Raw genomic sequence first — 15,662 nt, forward strand, 5'->3', positions numbered from 1 at the left:
AACTAAAAAGAACAGGATGAATCACTTCCCAGTAGCAGCGGTGCTCTGGGAGCTGTCTGTGGTGCTGAAAGCATTCGAAATCCACATTTGGAGTTTTGAAACGGACTTAAATGTTTGCTGCTTTGGAGCACATAAAAAGTGATAGTTTGCAACACTGACTGTGCTTCAGTAAAGTAGTTATGTTGTTATGGGAAGCAGTCAACGTCGACGATTACATGCTATGAACAGCCGAAATCACGCACGGACACACGCTACTTGGAATCGCTTGCACAATACTGCCATCTGCAGGAAATATCGCCACACTGCAACTGGAGCTGGTCAGTTTCTTAAACAAGAACGTCAGAGAGCATGTGGTCGTGCAAGTTAATATTAAGTTATGGATAAAATCGCTTTCGTCAAATCTAGTTTCCCCCGTTTTTATTTCAAATTAATTCTATTGGTGGAACATAAAATTCAAACAAAGTCTGATTTTCATCAGTCAATATTCAGTACATTATTCCATATTAGTTTTGTCAGTGTCGAGATATTTGTGTGATCATCATATAACATCTCTGCTTGATAGTGCGCCATGTGAGATTTTTAACATGTAAAAGGACCTGGTTTAGTCAAGACAGGAAAAAGGTGCACTTATAAAGTTAAAAAGGTTAAAAGCACAAACACACTTATGGCACATTTGTTTTGTGTATGGGACAGAGGGAACGCATGCGAATGACACTCCTCAAAGGGTAGAAGAGCTTTAAGTCCTCCGGTGGAAAAACCACATGCTTCAAGATGTCGTTTTCAAGCCGTTCAGCGTGAGCGTCAGAATACTGCAATGAACCCGACAAAGCTACGAAATGGTTAGGACTGGAGAGGGGCACAAAGTCACTGTCAGACATGTTCGTGTCATCATCATCGTCTGACATTGGACGAGCGCCAGTCCGGTTAGAAGCGCTCGGTGTCACCTCTTCGATGATGCGTCGCCGCGGCGTTAGTAGCGTGCCGGTGTCCTGCAGCATTTTCAAGGAGTCAAAGTTACTTTGGCTGAGTTGACTGAACGGCACTCTCTGCGACATCAACATCCCTTCCGGGATGGTGCAAACCAGGTTGGGCTTTAACGTGTACAAGAGGTCTTGGCGGTTTTTAAAGGTGGGAATCTTCTCACTGGATTCTCTCAGGTTGCAGTCAACACTGTCAGTATCCATCTCCTCTTCCTCCTCCTCCGAAGAAGAATTCTGACCCAGACACTCCCAAGACTTCTTGCTTGAACCCTCAGGAGAGTCAAACACCACTCCTTTAGGCACAAGTGGTCGGGCATATTGGCGCCGAACGCCGGCTGATGATTTGTTCCAGTTTTCCGGCAGCCTCCTCATGTAGTGTTGCACTGACTCGGGCACCAGGATTTCGTGCTTTTTGCTGGGTAATAAGGTGGCGAGGCTTCCCGGAATGCCGTTGCCAACAATGGGCAACAGGGAGGAAGGTTTGAGTCCACTGACAAAGTCCACCAGCTCTTGATAGGACGAGTGGTCGGAGTAGGGCACCACGTGGAGTTTGGGGTGGAAAAGGTAGAGGGGCCGGCTAGTGGGATAGATGGCCAGGGTGGGTTGTTCACTGTTCCACTGGCACATCGCAGCAAAGGTGATCTCTCTCTGCTCCACAACACGGATACGGCCAGCACCCGGTTCGGTGGTGAAGACGTCGGGCAGCTCAAGTATCCTGAGGATCTCCATCCTGTCCAAACTCACCTCGATCCAGGTTTGAAACTCTCTGGCCAGGTCTACTAAAAGAGTCTCCTTACCGAGGGAGTAGAGACCTACGAGGCGGCAGAAGACAGCGACACACTCTTTAAATATATCAAATACAAAATGTCAACAAGCAAGGGAAAAAAGTTACCCAAGACAACGTTGTGGTCTGGGTGGCTGCGGATGATTTCCTTGATTTGCTGTGTGGCTTGCTTTCTTGAGGGGATGCTACGGTTGGGGTCACAGTTGGTGTTATCCAAGTACAGCACATCGATGGTGGCTTTGGTCGCCAGGCACAACTCACGCAGCATCGACGGGGAATATCTAAAGTCACCTGAAATTTAGAAGTATTAAAAAATGTACCACAAACTTTTGCGTGTCTTTGTGGCATTTTCATGGCACGATTATCACGACAGAAAATGATCACGATTATCAGTTTGACATTGTATTGACAACTACTACGCGTTCCACACTGTTATCGCACATGGAATGCATGTTCCTCCTCTGTGGACCGAGACTGGCGCTGAACTTTTTCAGTCAGTCTGTCAGGGTGAAGACAAGTACATACGCAAATAAATAAAGGTTAGTAAATATCCGTTTCAGGTGGACCACCAGTTTTAAAGAAATACAACAATAAGGGTGAAATACTTCAAACACTGCACATTTGAACAGCAATACAAGAAGTTAAACACACTATAACAAGCAAAGTTTCATTCCCAGTGTGTTGCGACACTCACCGGTGTATAAAATGGTGCCAAAGTAGCCCTCAAAGAGGAACATAACTGCGCCCGGACAGTGGTTGGCGTCTATCAGTGTGACCGTCATGTTTTCTTTGCCAATGTCGTCCAGGGGCAGGAGGTACGAGTCACCCACCTCCAACGGGTGGATCCACTTCTCCTTCACCTGCACAAGAAAAAAGGCAGGATTAAGAACAGCAATAATAATCATAAATATGCAGTAGTTATAGAGTCTACACACCTATGCTCATGTGCCAGGTTTCTGCGGTTACAAAAATTGAGACCAAGATAAATAATTTCAACACTCTAACCATTATTGTGATTCATAATTTTAAAATAAGATCTGATAAAGTGATTGCACAAGTGTACACACAGTGTTCAAACTCATGTTACATGGAAGTTACAAGGGGGGTGGGGAGGGGGGTGTTATTAAATATATAATGGAAAACAACCCATCTCACCCGCAGCTTAAATTTGACCAGTGAAGCAGTAACAGGGGAACAGTAGATGGGTCGGTTAGCCCATGTGGACGTCAGGCCGACCGTGTGGTCGCTGTGCATGTGCGACAGGAAAAAGAGTCTGCTCTCTGGACATCTCCGAACATGCCAGAAGTCTACAGCCACAGGAGTGTTGGTGATGATCTTGCCATTGGACATCGTTCCATCCGACTTTGCAGACGCACCAGTCGATCAACGAGTACGGAACCTTTGTGATCTCTCGCTAACTCAAGTCGTCTCGGGTCGTGCAATGGGTCGATTGAGGCCTGGTTGGCTGGATGATACTAACTTCGCAGCGCCATGTTAAAGCGTTCTAAAAATGTTGCACTAAAGACCCATTAAGAAATATAAACGATAGATTTCAGCGATAGCCCGCATCCTTTTCCCGCGCTATTTATATTTTCAATATATCTTCCGTCATGACACGCCCCTGCCCTACCACAACATTGTCACCTTTTGTTTGCGTCACAATTGCGTTTCACAGGCGACCGATCGAAGCTGCATCCAAGTCTTGCTTACAGTAACAAACATCCCGGTTCCACTGTACAAATGTCCAACAAAACGGCTAAAAGGGATGAATTCGCCCTATTATTTCCTTTCCGGCGAAACATAACACTGTCGCCTGTAAAACACGTAGATCTACGTCACAGGCTTTCCATTTTAATGGTGCGCTTGAAATAACCTGTAACGCCCGTGCACGGTTCGGAGAGTAAGTTTGTTCGGAAAGGCATATATTTCTGAACGTATGACAATCACAATAGCATACCGTGTCCTAAGTCGGAGCGCCTTGTGCTGTTTTGGTGCTCTGTGAAGAACAGAACGGCAAGTTTGAGTGAAACAATGCGCTCCGAGTGTTTCCTTGAACGCGCCCTTATTCCCAAACCCAGCCGCTCGCAGATGCAACACTGCCTTCTGCTGTCCACATTGTGTAAATGAATAAGAGAGCTTCTTTTGCCTTCATTTCAAGATTTATGCTTGCAGAAGAAGGGCGGGCATAAAAAAAAAAAAAAACGTCCTTCATTATGTCTCTTAATCACAATTGTTTTCCCTCAATGCTACTGCCAGGTTTACTGCCAGATATATATGCTGCATGGCTGTTTATTTTATTTTTTAAATGTATGTCTCTAATATAAGACACTGCTTTGGCAAATAAAATATTTCCTAAAAAGGCTACTGTTGATGCTTGAGCACGAGTTATCAAATAAAATGAACATGCAGGGAATCATGATTTTTTCCCACACGATGGACGGTTAGTGAGAAAGAAATATATGTAGGTCAATTGCATCATTTATTTATGAATGTATTTATGTATTTATTTGTTTGTTTGTTTATTTACTTATTTATTTGTATCGACAAAATGTCCACGTAGCTGCTTTTGCTATTCAAGATCTTGGGTCTATTTTAATGTTTTTTTTTCCCCTTAGCACTGAGCCTTGCATTGATCTTACTGATTTAGTTTAATTGCCCGTTGCATACATAAATGTGCAGAATGTATCCATTATTTTACACTCAGATTTCCATTTCATGCATTAATATACAGGTGTAGAAGATTTTAATTGTACAGATGTGAAGATTGAATCTCTCTTTTGCTTGATGTCCTCATTTCTCTTCTAAAAATAGTACGAGGAAAGGCAGTCCAATATATTTTTCAATTCGGTTAGTTGGGGGCAGGTTACAACCAAATGGGGGCGTTACTATGGTCACGGCACCCGACAGTAGTCCCCCCCTTCCCCCGTGCTTCCTTTTATAGTTACTTCCATAGTACCACTCACTGAGGATTACACCTTCCAGTTTCTCTCTTACTGCAGCGTGTGTCATTTGCGCTTGCCCCCGAAGCACATGCACCACAGTCAGCTTTACTGCTAATGATTTGACTCACACTGCACTCACACAAGAGGAGAGAGGGGTGGGGGTCGGACTTTGGGGGAGTAGGATGCTTGTTACCGACCGCTCACATCTTACACTTGCTCAGAAGCCATACCAGTACAGGCGGCCGGCGCCATTTAGATTAGTAGCACACTGCGTGGGGCCTTCCACTGAAATCAACAAAGAAATGATGATGAACTGGATAATAGGCAGAGCAATGATGCATAACTGCACTGTATCCTTCAATTGGTTGCCATCATTTTCAACGATATGCCCCCTGATCAAAAAAAATAAATGAAGCAAATGATTGCAGGTGATTTTTCTATACATTATTGTTGTTTTGTTTGAGTGGGGTATAACTGGGTTAGAAACTGTTATGCTTTATTATTGCAAAAAAAAAGTTTGGTGCCTTAATCGAATCAGATTTTTCAATTGATGCTCACATTGTTGTACATTCATGTGTTGGTCTGCTTTGTCAATGACATCAGGAGGTAAAAAAAAAACATATAGTATATATACATTACAACAGAGGGAAAAATCAGCAATGTTTTTTGCAATTTACTGTATAATTTGTTTGACCTATTGACTTAATCCATGGTGAGCACGTGCAGTCGCTGCTTGTATAGGGTAGGATGCTGAGGTCAGCCTTGTCTCCTCGCTCTTGCATTTGCATGCAGAGCAGAAGAAGCACAAGTGCTGTCCGACAGCAGCGATCACAGCAGAGCAGATGTCTCCCGCCACTATTCTTCATGCTGTCCTCTGCCGTCATCTTCTGTGTTAAAATTTCCTTCGACCTTTTGTCAACATTCCTCTTTGAAGCAATGGTGACCGCTGATTTGTCTGACTCTATTTTCCACTACATGTTCCTTTCAAATGAAGTTGGAGGATGAATTCATCATATTGATTAACTCGAGTAGATTTGTCAGGATGCTTGTTCTTTAAAATCAATTTCTGTAGATTCCGTTGTTCGAAGGTGACTTGCACTTGTTTACACTAACATGCTGAAATAAATTCCATTCATCATTGCAGCCTCACAAAACCCCAAACAATTTTTGTAACATATTTCCAATAGGAAATATTACACTTTACATAATTGTTCAAACATACAATAATAACATAATGACAACGTGAAGAATCAACCATGCATCATGTGCATCATGATGTCATGCTTAAATGACTTTTGATATTATCCTAGCACAAAGATGGTCACACCCAAGACATTCAGTACGCTGCAGTAATATAATTTTTTTTGCATAAAGAATACATTCCTGTGTGTATTGCTATATTGTCTGTCTACATGTGTTGCTGCATCATTGATGCCAGTTTTGTTAGCCTGTAAAAACAAGCCTATTTTGAATAATTTTGGTGTCTGATTATTTTTCTTCTCTTTTTACAAGGAATGTTTTTTGTTTTTTTTAATTCACACACAATATGTATTTATTTGAAGACCACAGGACCCAACTCTACTTTCAGTTGCTTGCTCTTAAATCATGGATCTCGGAAGAATGACAAGCAGATTATATGTGTTAGCGCCGTTCATCGGAGCCAACGCATTGACATGCTCAGAGGTGATGGCAGATTTATTTCCCTTCAAGGATAATGCAGCAGCACAGCCTGTACGCTCCTTCCCGAGATATTTATGGGCACGTGTGAGAAGCCCAAGATGTCCCTCGGGGGGTGAACAGCTCGTTGCTGGGTAGAACGAGCTGGTGTTAAATGCATTTTCCACTCATCTCTCTGTCATTCACTTATTTGAACCTTCAGCGTCCTTCTGCTGACCAAACGCAATCCAAGCGGACCGCAAAATACTCAGCTCCACGTTTGATTCGATTAGACCCATTCCTTAGCCTGTGAGGGGTGAACTAAGTGGAAGGGGGTGCATAATACATCACAGCGGCAAGGATGATTAAGTGATAACAGAGAGATGGATAATTGAGTAAGAAGGAACCAAGCTTGGCTTCTGCTTACCTTGAAGCCAACAATGTAACGTTGCAGTTCCATACAAGGCAGTAACAGACTGTACAGAAAGTCACGTTTACATCATATGTGCGTTCCTGTAGGGTGTGTAAATAATTAGTTACAATCACGGCAGGGAGCGTAGTTTCAATCTACCTTGGACATGGACTGCAATGTAGAAGATCTTTTTAAGGGATGTCATTGACAGAAGTGTACGTTCGTGTCAGTAGGCGCTCCGTACACTTAACTGTAATAAAATACAGGATGCATAATTGATCAGAAAGGCCCTACAGAGCATGCAAGGCCGCAATACGCTTCAGCATTTCCATGTGCATGACAAATGATTTGCATTATGCATGTATGGAGCCGGAAAGGAAATGGCAGCATTTAGAGCAGGGGAGCTGTCCTTTGCTAACAGCAGTGCTGGGCGCCCTTTTTGAGTGTCACGCAGGTCCTGAAATATTACCCGCTCAGGATGCTTCTGGGTTCAGGTGTTGCTGCAGGGGTGGGGGAGGAGGTTCATTGCCTGGAAGCAACCTCCAAATCTAGTTTATGCTTTTACAGAAAACTTGAGGGCATGCATACATGCACTCAAGCACAACAGGCCCAGTCCAGATTCAATTAATCGTCCTGATATGTTTGTGTGTGTGTTCTTTTTATGGTGGATCTCAAATGTGTACATCATTGGTCAAATGCTGGGTCTTTATAAAGAAATAAATAAACAAATAAATAAATAAATAAATAAATAAATAAATAAATAAATAAATAAATAAATAAATAAAATATAATATAATATAATATAATATAATATAATATAATATAATATAATATAATATAATATAATATAATATAATATAATATGATAATTTTCACTTTTTGTTTTGCATATTATGACCATAAAGAAGGCAATGGCATATAGAAAGTAATGAAATACGAAATGTGGAATAGAAAGGATGCAGCACTCACTTAGACAGCAAATAGAATGAGCTACCACTCGTCTGCCGGTCGATTTGCAAATAAAGGAGGCAAGGGAGTGTGTTAGAGATTGAATGTTACGACAGTACGTGAGCGATAAATCGTGTCCTGTTGACACTGTATTGTTGCAGCTCTGTTTATGGTGAGATAGCTGGGAGCCATTCTAAATGAGTGATGACCTAAATAAAACAAATAAACTCAGATTGGGCTTTTTTTTTCTTCACTAACCAACTTCTTGAGGCCGTATGTCATGAACACAAATGCGGATTCCCACCATGCAGTGATTGAAGCTTCTTCATGCTGCTCCAATTGGGCTGACATAAAAGACACTTCTTAGCCTTTGTTTCTCTCGGATGCTGCTTTGCCCCAACTCTTCTGTTGTCACTTCCAAACCCTTTATTATCCGCCTTTGTGCATTTGCTGGCTTTAAAAGCACCAGATACCGTGAGCTGTCTGTGGGCTGAAAGCTTTGGTGGAATTTTCGTAAATGTTTTACAAGGGTTTCATCTTCGAATACTGAGACACTTCAAAGTCTGGCCTCACTGTGAAATGTCCTATTGTCCAGGGTGAGGCTTCCTAAAAATGCTAGTCTTCTTGAACACATATACGTATCTCTCACAGTCTCTCTCAGGTGGTGAAATTGCCAAACCTCAACACCTGACAGTCAGGATCTTCCTCACGGTGAAAGCCGGGCGGATGATCATCACTAATTGAGATGTGAGTGGGTTCGGCTGGAGGACGGAGATCACAGGATGTCATGTGGAACGAGGGGTTAAGCCCCAATATGACCACAGTGGGGTTACTTTCTCAGTCTCAAAAGGTCTAATAAAGCAGGGGGTCTTACATGAGCCGATTTGAAGGAAAAGGTCACAGGATGAGAGCCAAACTCATTGCCCGGGGCGATATGAGGAGCAACGGAGGTCCGGCACAGAATCATTCTAGTCAGACCAGTGAATTGTTTAAGGGAACGTCATCGAAATCATCCCTGCATGTAGATACAAAAATCAGCCGTACCGCTTTTCCCCACGAGACTCGCGAGCGGAAAGTGTGCAGTACTATGTATAAATTCACCAAGTTGTGTCCCAAAGTTCCAAAACTGAGAAGGGCTCACTCACAGACACGTTTTGAGAAATAATCAGACAACAAAAGATTGACTTGGTTATATAATTTCCCAGTTGAAGGAGCAGCCACTCTAAAATTACAACTGTTTGTATCCAAGACATTCAAAAGTCACTTACTCTATGTTCCTTGTAACATTCTTAACATTCAGAAATTGGACTTATATTGAGTTTCACGGCACTGCTCCTTGTGTTTCCATTCGTGGGAGTGGTGCGAAGGAAAAAGGCTCTTTATCTCCTCTCCCACTTTTCTGCACCCTAACGACATGCCAGCATGTAATCCTAATGGACGCTCTGGGAGGGATCAATTTCCGTGTGTGGGAAGTGAGGGGGAAGAGGCGCTTGTGTGAAGACGCCACCGAGACATCTCTATACTTTTAAAGGTCGTATGCAGACAAAGGGTAGATGAGGAATCTGAGTCAGGACAAATGCAACATACTTTACCTCAGGATCTTAAAATTTCACTATGGGACACACAGCACCAACGCTTGGAAAATTGTTGTACCATTTGATTTTAAAAAGGCACAGATGGGCCAGCTCATTTGTAAATAAAATGATGGAAAAAAAAAAGTTAAAATATGTACATGTATCATGTCGGGGAAAACTCCAAGTCATTTCAATTGATTCCACAAAGCAATGGTCTGAAACAGCTCAACCACAAAGCAAAGTGCTGCTTAGCGGCTCACTGCCATGAGTGCTGCCGCTTTCTCCGAGCGCTAAACGCACACATCAGTGATTTCCGATAATGAGGATAACCAGTAGGCCTTTGGCGTGTTGATTACTTGTCTGCTTTCACAGACGGCTGCCTTAGTTTGCCGCCTAGCCCAAGTCAAAAAGTTTTTAATATCAGAACAGAGAAAATCGGGATTATTCCAAATACAGACTTAGTGTGTATTCTACAACAGGTTCAAGAAAGTCTATTTAAATGACTCCAGTTTTGAGTTTTCTCAAGAATCATTCCTTGTACGGAAGAGCTCTCTAAATCCATACATTTAACAACGGTAAGCTGTTTGGAAAGGGTTAAGATCTAATATTTACTATCTCCCAAGCCTTGACGTTCATCAATATGCTAAGACACACTGTTTAAAAATGGAGACAGTTCAGCACTGTTGCTATTCTCCCTTGGAGTGTTTGTCTTGTAAAGATGACTAACAAGCGCAGCAGCGAACGCCTAATGAGGTGGAGAAGAATCCTACAGTCAGCTAAATACTTTTCCCACCCCAAACTGTGATTTCTCTGCCGTGTGTTTGGTAAAAACATGGAATATTCATGTTTGCATGAAAAATGTGTCGTCTATTGTCGTGACTTCGATTAGGAGCTAAATCCAGGTCATGCCACATATTTACTGTTCTTTGAGACGCTATAGTGCTTTCATCATCTAAGTGAACAGCAGGCTCTTTGCTTTGCACAGGTGGCACGTATTTTCTTGTCTGCGTCGTTCGGGAATGAAATGATTGGTGTTGTTTACATTCATCCATCCTCCAGCTGTTGTTTCTATCTAGTACTATTTCTGCTTTTGTGAATCTTGCACAAGACTTAACAGTGAACCAAAAGAGGGTGTTTGTGCAGGTTTCATTCTTTGTGAGACAAAAATTGTGTGTTTTATCATTTTTGTTCCTTGAGTATTTTTGACAAAAGCAAAAGAAACCTGAGAACTGTCAAGGTCAGTCGTGAAGCAAAAAATCGCAATGTCTCCTTTGATAATGTCAAGTCATTCACTGACGGATTATTGGTTTTTGTTGCCATGGCGGGTGAGGTGGAGGAGGGGCCACTTAAGCGTACCTCACTTCAATTGAGGCAGATTGAGGCAGGGGGAGATCATCAAAGCAAGAGCCCTGAAATTTGCGGCTTCAAACCAACGCCGGTTGTAATTTCTAACATTTGTTATGATCGACATATTTGCCGTGCTCTGAATCAGTTGGTGAAACTGCGTTTTTTACCTCCCATATTTCTAGAAAAACATCGAATGGCTAATCGAACACCTACATCATGTTCTACCAACATTTCATAGTGTTGAAAATTTGGCAACCGCCATCTGTCTAGAACGTACAGTAAAGCCTCGTTATTAATTGAGAAGCATATTTGCAATTCAGATTTTTTTTAATATTAGCGGAAACCCCTGCTTACTTATATTGGGCTTTTCAATCACCTGCTTAGGAAGTATCTTTTTTTCCATGACACTCATAAAGGAGTGTCAGTTATTTATGGATTTTCTCTATTTATGGGTTCACTAGGTGTCTGACCTTCATGAATAGCAGGGTTTTACTAGAACTGCATACAGATGCCACAAGATGGTGGAAAAGCACTTAAAATGGATTATAGAGCATCAACACCATACATGTAGCATTAACACAATCATGAACCCATGTTACATGAATGATGAATTAAATTATTCAACGCAAAAAAAACGCCTTCAGTTATTAATGAGGCTAAATGACCAAAGGTGAGTGTGGCGGTAAATTTTGTCTCCTCATTCGCCACTCACCATCCGTCACTGTCACTTTGTCTTTATTTCAAACTGACCCTTCCATCATTCGTCTCTTTGTCATTCCATCATCATTACTTTAACCGCACTTCTGTCATCGCTCCGTCACGTCGTCATCTTAATTGGACGATGCTACCGCAATATGGGACAAGGCCATTGTGGTGTGCTTGATTATCTTTCTGGAACGAAGCTAACGATCCAATGTGCAGCCTTCCAATTCAGAGGCCAATACGCAACCATCTGAGCCGGGCTGGCTGTTCCCTGCTGATGCTTTCTGGATACTAAAAAAAAAAAAAAAATGGAACAATGTTCAGTCTTCCGTGCCTGAGCCAAGCTGTGTTCAAACAACGATTGTGCGTCCAGATTATTTATCCTGGGCCAACATTTACAGATTTCCACGTGCAATTAAAATCCCTGTTCCACTACTTGGCTCGCCACAGCTGCAATTGCCTCTTTTCGCCTCAGTAGTCAAAAGAAATGGCTCTGACGTCATTTACACATCATTTGAAACAAATGAAAGCACGTCTTTTCAGCACTACCTCGACATTCAAATTCCCTAAATGTATGATTTAGAAAACATAAAGTTGACGAATTGAAATAATCATAAAACTGACACAATGCTCAATATTCATTCAAAGGCGTAGGCAAAAAAAGAAAACAAATCCTGGCAATTTAGCATTGCCCATCTGTCTAGTGTACTTGCTTCTGATTGGGACTCATTTGGCTAATTCCCCAGTAGAAGTTTATCAAAGTACGATTCCTGGAGTTAGCCCAGGATGGCTGCTATAAAATGGAGGACTTGGTGTGCAATTTCAACAAAGGGCCCCAGAGACTTATGGACATCCTGTTAAGATGGACACGGCCACCTAATTTCATGTTGATGGGTCAAACAATAGTCGAGAACTAAATTTCTTTATTTTTGAAAGTTGAAAGTTTCTGGAAATGTGCCCAAAGTGGCTACTTCGCGCCCAAATTGCCAACTTCCTGTTTAGTTTCCGACATGGGACTTTAAGGCTTCCACTTAACATTTTTCACAAGTGGAAGAAGATTTATTCTCTTGGTCTTTGAAGTCAGGTCAAATTTAGTTAATCAATTTGATTACAAGAGAGTAGTTAAGGTGAACAAGGAAGCTAAAATCAAATGAACAGCACTTGGCAGGCTGCCGTCTTGAGGCCAACCAAGTAAGCGCCTCCATGGGATAAACCTGGTAAATAATGGATGGCCTGGACTGCCGGCTACAAAGAGGAAGTTCGCTTAATGGAAAAAAAAATTGAACACAAAACACGATAAAAGAGCGGGGGAAAAAAGAACTAAATGAATCTCGGAAAAGAGAGCTTGGTTTTGAATTAATATTTTATTCCTCTCAATCCACTTTGCTGCTTTTCACATCTGTCTTTTCCTGATCATATTTTTCTTTGCCAAGGTCTTCTGTTCCGGATAACTGATGTTTGCATTAAATCATATGTAGTGGCTGCCCCATTTCTCTTCATCTGTATTCTATTGAATTTACTCAATACCAATTTTCAGTTCCGATGCCTGTCCTTGTGATGGGGAACGCTCATGTTTTTCTGTTTTAATTTCAGTAAGTCACTAAGCTCTCTCTCTTTTGCCCCGTTTGTTGCTGCTTCCACTAGATGCAAGGATCAACAGAATGTTTTCTTGCAAGGGGGAAACACAAAAACCAAAGCAGCTTGCAAGCAGAGATAATCACATGGACAAGCGAGGCACCTAACACCTCTTTTTTTACTTTCAATCAATACTGTGTGGAGTTTTGAATTTTCCTTAATAGTGTATGGATTTTTGTCACTTTTTCTGTCATTTCTGGTTCTTATGAAAACATTTTTTCCAAGGGTCAAGACAAGTCAGGTAAAGTGAAAAAAGTCGGGATGTTCTGTAATTATGTATATAAATAATAATGTAAATGATGTAATTATCCTAATTTCTTTACATGAACAATCATTTTTAAGAAAAATAAAAAATAAAAACAAAAATATGTAGCATTTTTACCAGAACAAAAAGAAAAATATTGTGGGGATAAAACTTTTCTAATAAAATGTTTCTCAAAATAAAATAAGCCTCCTTTTCTCAAACTTTCTTCCTGTAATATCATGCCTTAAAAAAATATATATAATCATCCAGGGATGTCAATTTTATAGTGGATATAGAAAGTCTACCCCCCCCCCCTTCAAGTGCCAGGTTTTAATGATATAAAAAATGACAAATTTCTCTGCCATTAATGTGAAGCAGCTCCTCAGAGAGCTTTCCTGACCTCAGCTTGGAGAGTACACAATGGATGTGTGTGCATAACAGCGATGATGACCTAACATCACTCTCACGCTCATTTTTCCCCAGTGGGGCTCATCTTGATTCCAGCCACTGTGACCCCACTCCATTGTGTTGTGGATTTAATACAGACGTGAGCAAACTTTTGTGCCAACGGGCCACATTTGGTTTTTAAAACAGAAGATGGGTCAGCTCAGTCATATTGAGTTCATTTGCTACGGACATCACAAAAACATTGATGCATTGCTAGGTGTTTTAGCATGAGCATTTGTTTTGAACACCTGTCCATCAGGCTTTTAAAGACGTCCATATTTCAAATCAATCATCAAATCAATGATGCAATATTTGTCTTTTTTCCCCACAGAGGATAAATAATATATGCCTGTGAGTATTGTCTGTCTACACGTGTTGCTCCACTGATTGTATTCAAATCGCCATTATTTTAAAGGTTATAATGCTGCCACTCTTGATGCTACTCCTGAACCCGTCAATAGCGTTTTACGTGTGAATTCCGATTATGAGGACTGTTGATGATGGGACGGACTAAAGAACTAATAGGGATCCCATCAATGCATCAATTTCCTAGTTTGCTTATCCTTTTAGACCAGATCAGGCCACATCAAACTACACCTTGGGATGGTCATCGGTCGGTCACAGACCACACATATAGTGACGGACAACCATCCCATTCACATAATCAATGACCCAAGTTTGCCCAACCCCGATCTAATACCTCAGTGGGATGATTGTTGTTTGATTGTTATTTCTGGAAGCATGCATGCAAATGTAACATCTCAGTGGAATGCACTTGGTGACATGAATCATTAATAAGCGCTCACGCTGTTCTCAAAATAGTCTGCTGTCGACATGGCGGCCGTGATATTGGCTATTGGATTGCATCTCATGTTGCTCAAATCAATACCTGAGAGATTATCATCCTTTAATGCAGGAAGCAGACACACCAAAATGAAATAACAATCAAATAAAGGCTACAGAGCAGGCAAATGTAACATCTGAACTTTGCCAGGTGCAACGGCAAGCACACAGATACAATGTTAAAAGTGAATTCTTAATGTCTCACGTACACAACAACCAATTCAATATTTTGTTCCAGTTAAGGGCTATTTTTAAAAATCTCTCTGTGTGAACTGTTCTCACAATTGTCAAATTGCTGCTGATTTACATAATACTGCTCCAAGCTTATTGAACTGTTTACATTGTATGTGTTAATTGTGCAGATTTGGCTGCCAACATGTGGACTGTCCATCAATCCATCCATTTTCTGAACCGCTTTGTCCTCACGAATGTCGCGGGCATGCTTGAGCATATCCCAGCAGTCTTCAGGCGGCGGACACCCTGAATTATTCACCAGCCAATCGCAGGGCACACAGTAACAAACAACCATCCGCACTCGCACTTACAGGCATTTTGGAGCGCTCAATTGGCCTACCATGTATGTTTTAATAATGTGGGAGGAAAGTGAAGTACCCGGAGGAAACCCACGCAGGCGCGGGGAGAACATGCAAACTCCACACAGGAAGGCCAGAGCCGGAATTAAACCCTGCGCCTCTGAACTGCCTACAGAAGCACATCAGGGGAAATTCAGATTCCAAATGTCAGCAGTTCTCCCTTGCAGGCTGGAATTTTCATGACCCAAATTGCATAAGCACTTTGTAGGGATTCAAATAGCGAGAGGCGGGAGGTGATTTGCTCCTCGCTTTTAAGGAAGCAGCGCTGAAAAAATGTGGGTGCCTAATTGTCTGAACTGGACAAAGTGAAGATGACATCCTGTGTACTCAAAGTTCCTAAACAGTCAAAGCGACTCTGTCTCTCCGCGGGGCTTTGAAATTCAACTTTGTGAACAGCTGAAAAAAAAATTGAGCTGGAAACTGTCATCGGTGCCGCAGGAAAGGTCCTGAGACACAATTATGCTGAGATAAAAGGACAAAAAAAAGATCTGGGGCAAATTTTTATCCGGCTCTTTTCCCCCACTCCTCCAGCGTTCCAAATGTATATCCAACTGG

General features: G+C 41.8%; 1 protein-coding gene across 3 annotated transcripts; it reads right to left on the reverse strand.

The window, feature by feature from the left end:
• Positions 1–400: 400 nt before the first annotated feature.
• On the reverse strand, positions 401–3,865 carry dclre1b (DNA cross-link repair 1B). 3 transcript variants are annotated; one of them, XM_088369731.1, is made up of 4 exons: positions 3,722–3,865; positions 2,459–2,624; positions 1,873–2,055; positions 401–1,792 (listed from the first exon to the last, which is right to left on the reverse strand). In XM_088369731.1, exons 2-4 carry the CDS (start codon positions 2,544–2,546, stop codon positions 663–665), a joined length of 1,401 nt encoding a protein of 466 aa, XP_088225857.1. In that variant the 5' UTR covers positions 2,547–2,624; positions 3,722–3,865; the 3' UTR covers positions 401–662. The 3 variants fall into 3 exon arrangements, with proteins under 3 accessions (XP_088225857.1, XP_088225858.1, XP_088225856.1); XM_088369732.1 differs by lacking the exon at positions 3,722–3,865 and adding an exon at positions 3,409–3,595; XM_088369730.1 differs by lacking the exon at positions 3,722–3,865 and adding an exon at positions 2,920–3,594.
• Between the last annotated feature and the right edge of the window lie 11,797 nt (positions 3,866–15,662).

This window comes from Syngnathus floridae, chromosome 2 (assembly GCF_059516105.1).
Source record: "Syngnathus floridae isolate MCC-2025c chromosome 2, RoL_Sflo_1.0, whole genome shotgun sequence".
In the NCBI taxonomy this organism is placed as follows: Eukaryota; Metazoa; Chordata; class Actinopteri; order Syngnathiformes; family Syngnathidae; genus Syngnathus; species Syngnathus floridae.

Coding starts and splice junctions, on each gene's coding strand:
- dclre1b (XM_088369730.1), bottom strand. CDS start 3,114: ATGTCCAATGGCAAGATCATCACCAACACTCCTGTGGCTGTAGACTTC. Junction 2,056..2,458: donor TGGCACCATTTTATACACCG/GTGAGTGTCGCA, acceptor TCTAAATTTCAG/GTGACTTTAGATATTCCCCG. Junction 1,793..1,872: donor AGACCACAACGTTGTCTTGG/GTAACTTTTTTC, acceptor GCCGCCTCGTAG/GTCTCTACTCCCTCGGTAAG.